Raw genomic sequence first — 9,968 nt, forward strand, 5'->3', positions numbered from 1 at the left:
GCAGTCACAAAACAATCCTGTTGCTATAAACTCACATTCTGGTATGTGAGTACTTTGTGTATGTGTATCTCTACTAAATACATATGATTTCTTAGGCTGACTTGAGTCCAGCATGCTAACTCTTCTGTATATTGCATGTATTAAATGTAGGTTTTGTGCAGTAATATTGATTCTAACAGAAATGGGAGAATTATGTAGCAGGTCTGGAATGTTCTTGACAGGTTAGCACCACACACACAAAATCTCGATAACTTTGCCAGTTAGTTAATGGTTCATCTTTTATAATGACTTTGACACAATGCAAAAGCCGATAATAGCTTTCACTCTGATTTTGTCATGTTTGTCTTCACAGCTTCCTGTTATGGGAGGAGCCTTTATGGACTCACCCAACGAGGACTTTAGTACAGAATACTCCCTGTTTAACTCATCAGCCAATGTCCATGCAGCTTCTTCCATGCAGAATCCACCAGAAGAGACATCCCGTTCTTCAAATGATGCCATATTATTATGGATTGCAATCATAGCAACAATTGGAAATATTGTGGTTGTGGGAGTGGTGTATGCCTTCACCTTCTAGGATGACTGTCACTACAAACACTGGAAGAAAAGAAAACTTCAACAGTACTTGTCATGTGTATGTATGTATGTGTGTATATATACATGTATATCTATATAAATACTTATAGGTACAGACTTCATTGATTAAGTGCTGCCACCGTTGTGGAAGTGAAATGCAAGTTAATCATCTTGAGTCTTGATGGCAGAAAGTTTGGATGCAAATTGTGTGGAAGTGAGAGCTGTATTTGAGAACAGAGCCAATACCAGTTTTGTATAGAAATGTAATAAAAGAGCGATCAACTTGGGCATAGTAAATACAGAGAGATATTTATATAGAAAGTGCTTATTTTCTACTGTGGATTTTTCTAGCAGCTCTTCTGCAGTTTGTCAGCTTTTTTTTTTTTTCTTTTTGGTGCATTTTTTACTGTTGTATAATGTTGTATGGAATTGTTGCAGGTTGTGTTTTCTGGACATCTGAGTTTCCTAGATGGACCAAGTGGTTGGCATTGGCTCAGTTCTGAGGAAGTCCGGGTTCATCGTGTGTGAGTCTTGAGCATGGCCGTAGACTCCTGGGCTGTGTTCAAAATCCTGGCTCTCAGAGCCATGGCAGGCAGGTGCAGGCTGTCTGTTACTGTCTGTTGCTTTCCAGTATCAGTTACTGGAGCTGATGATCAATAAAGGGATGCTGAACCTGTCTGCAGTCTGCTGCTCTGCAGACCCTCTGCATTTCAGAGGAGGAAATGATAAACAGAGCAGCAGCACAAGTTCCCRTTTCTGTCTGGAGGTGTTTTGTATATGCATCCTTTCCAGGAAACAAAGCCTAATACCATGCTTTTCATCTCATTTGACTGTAATCCAGATTTCTTWCAGCAGCTGTAATGATAATAATTTCTTACAGCATGAACTTCCATGAGGTTATCGGTGTACTGAAAGAATGATGGGAAAATTGTCAAGCCTAATTAATAATGAATTATTATATTCACAATTAATAGTGAATTATGTCTATGAGAAAAACAAAATTGAAAGAAAAGTTGGGCATTTCTGTGCTCATGAGGGGGTGAATTAAAGAGTCAGGTATGTCCTGGGGTAGAAACACCACAAGACAAGTAMTAAGTGGCAGATATGCAAGTGCTTATATTTCAGTATTAATATATCTCTGGGTTCTGGTAAGGGTCCTGCAAGAGATTTTTATGTAGCTGGCTTTAGGTAACAGCTCTGATTATCTTCTGGATTTGTTCCATTGAGAGGCAACATTTTTCCTGCATTCCATGGGCAGTTCATTTTCAAAAGCTGTATCTTTCCAACACAAGCTGTAGCCTTCCTTGCTTGAGAGATTATAAAATCTTGAGAAAAGAAAAAAAACCGCTGCTATTGGAAATCTCCCTCTTCCCCCTTAAATATTAAACATAAATATATAAAATGTCTGCACTTTGAGAGTAGCAGACAAATTCTTCTTTGTGTCTGCATATACTGTCTAGGCTTTCTGTCTGATATAACTACTACCCTAATTCCAGAGAGCCTTGTCTGCAGGCACAGAGACTATTTTTGACACTTGCCTGCCACTGAGCTTGAGGCTGGGCTAAGAGCTGCTGAGTGTGTAGAGAGGTTTGGATTTTCCTCTTTTCTCTTTAAACCCATTTTCCTGCAGGGCTGGTGGAYGGTTACTTGAATCAAAGCAGCATGCCCCAAATCAGTATTTATAACCACTCAGTAGTCACTGTGTATATTTTTTCCCTCTCTATGAACTGTCCTTTAAAGCTAGGAAAGATGCAAACAGATCTAGCAGTGGGGAGAGAAGAAATTAGATTATTTTGATGCTGAGAAAAACAATGATGAGCTTCTCTGTGTGTTGTTATTTCCCTGATTGGAGGCAGGATTTTGTAAAGATGGTTGAAGACAGACRAGACATATACTGGGGAAAAGTTTGAGAAGTMCAGCTCTTGGAGGTCAGAGGGAAAKAAAGCAAATTCTGTCGAATGAAATATCTGTAGTCTTAAGAATGATAGAAAAATTATGATTTTAATTTCCTAAAATAGCTATTAATTTCTTCATAGCCAGAAGACAATGAAAAGCAGGGGAACTGCATAAATGGTGTACCTTGTCTGTTTTCACACCCCTCCTTATTCTTGCCAAGCAGARAGCAAGCTGTTGGGAAGCTGCACAGAAGTTTCCAAAGCAGAATTGAGTAGTTTCCACACCAGAACTGGAGGCTCTGGTGTGTAAATATGTAGGACCCATTAAAATWTTGCTCAGTGTAATGTGCTGTCCCCAGCCATTTTCTGATATTCTGTTGCCTTTGTAATTGTATCAGTTACTCATGGACTTTTCTTCATTTTTCCTCTAGGCTCTCTAGTTAGGCCAGTTCCTGCAGGCATTTTTGCATAAAGAGCAAAACATTTCCACCATGACTAAAACCAGTTTGACACGATGGTACTTGCCCAATGGGATTTTTCTGCTGCCTAGTGAATTTGCCAGTGGACTGCTTTRTTTAAATTTCCTAGAATATTAATCTTAGTGCAATTAGCAATGTTTGCATCTCTCCCAGAGCACTGGACTAAACTCTTCAACCATGAAGAAAAGCATCAGAGTGCGAACAGCGAAGAACCACTATTCTGCTAATGAAACCGAGTGCCACTTTYGTGTTGCTTTTCCCAAAGAAAATGCCCTACCTTCATGTGAAATTGATAGTAATAGCAGGAGTGTTGGAAAACAATGAGTTCCACCTCCTGCATCCAGATCATCATCATGCATAGTTTCATCGTTAGAGGCTGAGTTGTCAGGAAGGGCCAGACAAAACTTTAATTTAAGTAATTGGCTTGACAGGGTGACACGGCAAGCAGCAAGTGCAGGCATTTCCTGCTCACAGTTAAACTGCACACTAACAGTACAGCTTCTCTGTCAGGGGAAAAAGTTAGTTTTAGGATGCAGGTACAAGGATACTGCGTGTGAGGGTCTGTGGGGAGTGTTGTCAGGTATACTGAAGATCCCTAAATCGCAGTGGCCAGAACTGGGTTGAGCTCTTATCTGCTTTGACAGTGACAATATTCACACTGTGCTTCTGGATGTTGTGTAATGGCTTTATCCACTACAACCACTTCTCTCTTCTGGGAGGTTAGGGAAGGTTTAAATTGAACCATTGCAAAAGTGGACTCACCAATCATTCAATTCAGAGAAGCCACAGAGGGGAATGGAGAARTGGCTGAATGGTGGATGTTTCACAGGTATGGTCCTGTGAAATGTTAGCTCTTTGTTGTGTAGGTTTGTGTTACACCCTGAGCTGTCAACACAGCTCAACTTGGAGCACTGTAGCTTCTCCTTTCCTTGGAGTCAGGCAGCTGGATAATTGCTGTCACTCACTGAGGAGTGATGAGGAACTCCAAACACTTTCCCCAGAGCTGCTTTCTGTTTACTGTTAAAGAGAAGGGCTCTGTGCTTTGCTGAGCACTTTGAGTATCAGCCTGAGAGAAGGATTCCACTTGTAGAAGATCTGTGTTTCAATTAAAAATGTCTAGCACAGATAACAGAAAATCCTGATTGGAGTTTGTTCTGTGGTAGACAAAGCAAGCCACTTTCTAAATGCTGTGTTTTACCTCTGGCTCTCCATTGTACAAACTCAAGAAGCAACTTGGTCCTGCAAAGTTATTGAGCCATGGGAAGCAGGAAGACAAGCTGGGGTGCCCAATGRTTCTCTTTCAGCTATGGCCTCCAGGGATCTACCAAATTCAAACTCCCTCTAAAGAATGTTTTTTCTTAATGCAGACAGCAGCTCGATACAGCAGCTGTGCAGCCACCACAGCTGAGAGACTAAAGGCTGAACAATTATTCAGGTGGGTGCAATGGCACATTAGAAAGGAGAACTGAATGGGCAATCCCACCCAACTATTCCTGTTGTATTTTTATCTGCTGGTAGGAGTCTGTGCTTTCCCACAGCGTTAACACCCTGAATTTCTGTGTCCTGACACTTGCAAAACTGAAAAGCTGACTGATGCAACAGTAGCAGAGACTTTGTCTGTTGTAAATAATGTTATTTATCCTTTTAGTGGGCGGAGGAGATTATAGGTATCTCAGAAGTAATGAGATCCCTGCTCCAAAATCTTCACTTGCAATGGGACTTGAGGGCAGTCAGCATCCCACTCAGCTGCTGAGTAGCCTGTAATAGCTCAGCCCCAAATCGAGAAAGAAGCAGCCAGCCATTATAATCTTATCCTGTACCCCCATTTGAAGATAAGGGGAAAAAAATACACCCTTTTTCCTGGGACCAAATGAAAGCAGGAGCCCTTAGTCTGGAGGTTGTTATGTATTTTGTCTATTATTCCAGTTAATATCCTCTCCACATTTCTCTGCAGGCCGCTGAGAGTTATTAATTTCATGTAGCACTGTCCATTTATCCAGTGTAATTCAACTGAGTTTCCTGTGGCTAATCACAGAGTAGAATCTGGAAAATTGCTCTTTTTAAGGGTGATTTCCATTTGAGATAAATAGACTAAAGATCAGAATACCAGATCAAAATGCCTCTGTGCTTTTGGAACATTCGGAGCTGTGGAGAWTTGGATTTCATCTGGTTAATGTGCAGAAAGGAAAAGGGCAGTGAGGTCCCCAATGATAATGTCAGACATGAGGGTTCTGACAGGCGGAGCTGAGCAGTTCATTAACTGCTGCTGYGTCCTCTGAGCCCCGCTGGCTTCCTGGACACTCAGCCAGAGCTGAGTGTGAATGAGCTAAACCAGGTAGAGCACATCCCTCCTCAACTCACAGCCTTCTTATCCTCAAGGAAACAAGGACATTTGTTTTGTTCACAGAGGAAAAGCCAGAGATGAATATTCTGTTAGGTCTATTGTTACTGGGTCATTGTTTTGTCACCGTAAGGTCAAAATAGGGCTGGTTTAATGAGCAGGTAGCCCTTTGCCCCTGGTCTGGGAACATCCTAAAGCAGTCGAGGCATCCTGAGCCTGAAAGTCTCCTACTGTCCTTAATCTGACATTACTTTTGTGTTTCCTCATGCAGCCCATCTTTGCCTTTTACCTTGTCTGTCCCACTTAAAACGGGGAAAATGAAGTCACCTCTGTGCTCTTCTCTGGTCATGTGGGGAACTCCTAATAGCTGTGACTGAGCTATGTCCCATTTTAGTTTGTGGTCCTTCAGGCACAAAGAAGAAGGAAATTGTCCATTTATCTACATAAGTAATTATTTGCCTTTGCAGAACAAAATGCATGAAAATTTTATCTTATTCTGGCCTGTCCCAGAGCATTTACACCTAAACAACATGACCAGATCTGCTTTTGCAGTAACCTGTTTTGGAAATTACAGCAACACAATCAGGAACTGGAAAAGAAAACCTGATAATGCAAATGTGTAACAATCATCTCAAGGACATGTCTCTGAAGGCAGTGTTTTCCTGAGTGACATAGGCAGATTTGAACTGTTGGTAGCAAGGCAAGTGCCCTTTGCCTGAGCGCCAATAGCATCTTTCTCTTTGGGAAGTCTTGGGAGCATTGTGTCACCCCTTCTGTCTTTCCTGCACAGGCTACTGATGGAGCTATTTTTCAGTTGTAGAAAATGCTCGGAAAGCTTCCTGTGTTGGTAGACTACAGGAAGACTAGTAGACTATAAGATTTACCTCCAAAAGCCCTGCCTAGTCTTCCTGCAAAAGCCACCCAGGTTTCTTGAGCATGGAATGCTAACAAGTCAAGTATGATCTGTACAGTAGCATTGCCTCAATTTATTCTTCAGCTTTTTGCCAGTAGGTCTCAAAGGAGATCTTAACTATCCAGACTTTAAAGATGATGAGAACAGAAACAGGCTAAAGAATCACAGAATGTCTCCAAAGTCACTGCCCGATCCTTTAGTCTGTATTATTCTTCATTCCTCCCCAAAGTACCCTGATGTGAACTCACATCCATCTTTTTGAACTCATTGTCACCATTACTGTTGTCTCTATGCCTTCATTTTATTTCTCACCTTGTCTTCTCTGTCATTTCATTTCCTGGTATCCTTTCACTCCTGCATGTGAGCATTGGAAGCCAGCAGTGTCCTTCAGCCCATTTTCATCAGCTCCTTGACTGACCTCAGAGAGTAAGATCAGTGATCAGTAAGGACATTCCAGAGTGAGGGCATAGAACAGTGACACGAGGTCTCTTCTTGAGAGAAAATCTTAATCATTATCTGCCTTAGCAAACCACAGAGTGCTTCCCAGAAGCAGAAGAGCAAGATGTGTCCATGAGGCTTGGTGACTATTGGCAGTATCCATACAATGCAAAGTTACCTTTCAGAAATTCAGATTCTGTAAATACACTGCACTGTTCTGCAGCCAGCATTTACTGAGCTTCTCCCAACCCTAAGTAGTTTGATTTGTTTTTAAGCAGATCAGAGTCAGTGGTAATGCTCTTGGGGTAAGGTGAGGGAAGTGGGAGTGGACCCTAAGGAGAATAATAAAGCTCATGTGGTGTATTGTAGGGTCAGGGTTGTTAAAGAGCAGCCCTGTTCAGTATAGAAAAAGAGCCACAATGTGCTAATCCATTTCAAATCTAGCCACACCTGCAGTTCGTGGATGCACAGCCCAGCTGTTGTTGCCAGACTGGGCAATTCTGGATCTCATTGTGACCAAAAGAAAGTGCATTTTTTTGCCAGAACCAAGGGAAGTATGCAGCCTTGTGTTCTGGGAGCTTCTGAGCTGCAGCCATTACAGTGATAACACATTTCCTGAGGAGTTCACTCCCACAAATGAACAAATAAGGTTGAACTGTTTCAGGTCTAGACCTAAAAGTCCTTTCAGCTGCTGCCTTCCTAAGGATGACTGAAGTTCCTGAKCCTGCACGCTGCTCTATCCAGAGGGACCTTTGCCTCCACCTGGAGTCAATTGGATTAATAACACTTCTTCTCTACTTCTGACATCTGCTTCGGTGGATCAGTTTGCAGGACTAGCTGCGGGTTGCTGGGGTTTTATTTTAAATGTAGAGATCTGTAATTTCCTAATCAAAAGCAAGAAAGAAAGCAGAATGCTGTATTTTTTTAAATGAGAAGGTAATAAAAATGAGTCTGAATATTTTGATAGATATGCTGGAASGGTATATAATGTAGCAAACCAGTGCACTATTTTTTCCTACAGTATGAGTACCTATACTGAGAAATATTTGTTCTTTCTCTAAATCCTCTTCCAGTTCAGAAGTTGGGAAGTTTAGAAGGAGTAGAGTACAGTCTCAGTGAAATGGGAAGCTTATGTAMATAAATCTGGTAGTTAGCTTTGTGAGATAGCCTATTATGTATGTTTTTCAGTTATCTCAAATACTGCCTAATTATTTGGGGTGTTTCCCCCAAATATAAGCTAAATAGTGACTTTTGAAAGCAACTGTGCTTCGTACAAAATCACAGCCATGGAAATTACATTCTTCAGTTTGTGTAAAGCAGCTTTACAGGAACCTTTTATTATGGCCTGTTGCTTTTTCTTAAAAATCCAAGACAATTTAATTCTCTTGTGCTTTCTTTCTGCTACCCTGTTTTGTACATTGTCAAGTTTGCAGGGATTCTCTGTATTGTTTTTGTAATATATGGTTTGGTTTCTAGAAAAAACCTTTACTGTTGTAATCATTGTTCTGGGATTGTGGAGCTCTATCTGTAAAGAGAAAACTTTAAAAATGCCCTCTGCTTTCTCCAYGTTTGTTGTAATTATCAAGTTTAATTAAGAGAAATGTATTCTTTTTAAACTCCTGTTATGTTCTTTTCCAGTTACTGACTGTGTTCACTRTGTGTGTACTTAGTACTGGTTCACTCCTTTACTATGGTGAAAATGACAAGTTTTGTTAGTATCAGATGGAAATCGTGGTTTTGGATAAAGTTCTTCAAATTAATTATGTTGTGTGATTTTTCATTTTGTTCTTGGTTTACTTGAGTGTAGTTAGAAGTCTGGAACTGCAGTTGTTTAATTATTACCTCCAGTGCTATTCTGACACTAGTAATTTCTTGAAATTTTACAAATTTTCATGATCTGGCAGCCTTGGGAAAACCATTTGTATTGAATTATGGCACAGAAGCAACACTGTGGTTATTTCTCASAACTGCATTCAATAACTTCCAGAGTCCAAGGAGTGCCTCAACACATCTGGGAGCCAAAAGAATGTCTCATATTCTACAAACACAAGCTCAGGAGCCCATGCACCATGAATCTTTGTGTCGCTGCTCTCTGCCAGTTCTCTCCTCAGCTGAGCTTGGCCATCCTGACTCASAGAGCCCTGGGGGTGCCTTTGTGTCTGTGGCCCCAAAATTCCATCCTGGGACAGCCATTCCAAAGGGGGAATTAGATCGGCATCAGCCCTTGCTGTAGGATGTCCAGCAAGTGTCATAAAGGCAGATAGTGGCAAGAGGAAGAAAGGAAAACATTTTATTTTGCTAATGCAATACAGGATGTAGATTATGTGCCTTATGATTCACCAAAAGACATGCAGCGAAGCAAGCTTAATTCAGATCTGCTGAAAGAATGACAAAAGGACATGCTAAGGGATGTCTTAAGCACAATTTAAAATTAAAAATTGACTTGCCTTTGAATGCAGCGAACTCAGAACATTATGAAGATGCATGAACCAATTCCGATAGCAAGTCTGACAAAAAATTAATTTAAAAAATAAGAATTAAATGCATGTTTTATTCTAGTCACAGTCTTTCTCAATCTAGTAACATAGCATATTCCAGAATTTACTCATCAGTTTGTAAGGCAGTGCAATTGCTACACTACAGCAATATCTAATTTTAATTCATTTTTCCATTGCAACTATGGAATTATACAGATCTCATTTATGTTCATTTCTAAATTCTGCACAATAATAAGAAATTAGTATGCTCTAGAAATGGAAGAGAATGTTCTGTTGAACAGTCATTTAAAAATTCAGCTCTGTGTGTTCAGACTAATAAAGGCAGTTGAAATTGTCAGCACTGTWTTTTACACAGCATTATCAATATAAACAGGCTGTCTGCTAATGTAAATTGTTCTGTGGTGAGACTAACGAAGAACATCAGTCTTTTAGCCCAAGAGAGCCCATCCAATGTAGCATCTCAACTGACATATTTTGCTATGTCTAATGCTACATTAGGGATGAAAAGAATTAATTCGAATATAACGAAGTGACTTCACTACTTTATCTGCAGCATGCACATATCTTATATGAACATAAGTGAAGTTCCTCTATGGATAACCTGCCATCCATTTCACTGCCTTTTGTTATGACAGAAACATTGGACTCAGACAGGAGTGCTTTTACTTGCAGTCTTTAGTATGAGCTAAGCAAATCACCCACAAACTTTGTATTACATTTTGTGAAGAGGAACCCTATGATTCTGAATATCTGATATCAACTGACTCCCATAATTCCTTTACATATTCAGACAATCCTTCCCCATTAGAGGCAAGAAACTCATTTTAT

The 9,968-nt window shown here is 40.4% G+C and overlaps 1 protein-coding gene across 1 annotated transcript; it reads left to right on the plus strand.

Moving 5' to 3' along the window:
• Nucleotides 1-298: 298 nt before the first annotated feature.
• CUNH14orf132 (chromosome unknown C14orf132 homolog) lies at nt 299-8,392 on the plus strand. Its single transcript, XM_057371887.1, has one exon. The coding sequence runs from the start codon at nt 299-301 to the stop codon at nt 575-577; it is 279 nt and encodes a 92-aa protein (XP_057227870.1). The 3' UTR covers nt 578-8,392.
• The last annotated feature ends 1,576 nt before the right edge of the window (nt 8,393-9,968 follow it).

The sequence above is a fragment of the Malurus melanocephalus genome, unplaced genomic scaffold (genome assembly GCF_030028575.1).
Source record: "Malurus melanocephalus ecotype Western Australia unplaced genomic scaffold, MMel_1.1 scaffold_161, whole genome shotgun sequence".
In the NCBI taxonomy this organism is placed as follows: Eukaryota; Metazoa; Chordata; class Aves; order Passeriformes; family Maluridae; genus Malurus; species Malurus melanocephalus.

Coding starts and splice junctions, on each gene's coding strand:
- CUNH14orf132 (XM_057371887.1), top strand. CDS start 299: ATGCAAAAGCCGATAATAGCTTTCACTCTGATTTTGTCATGTTTGTCT.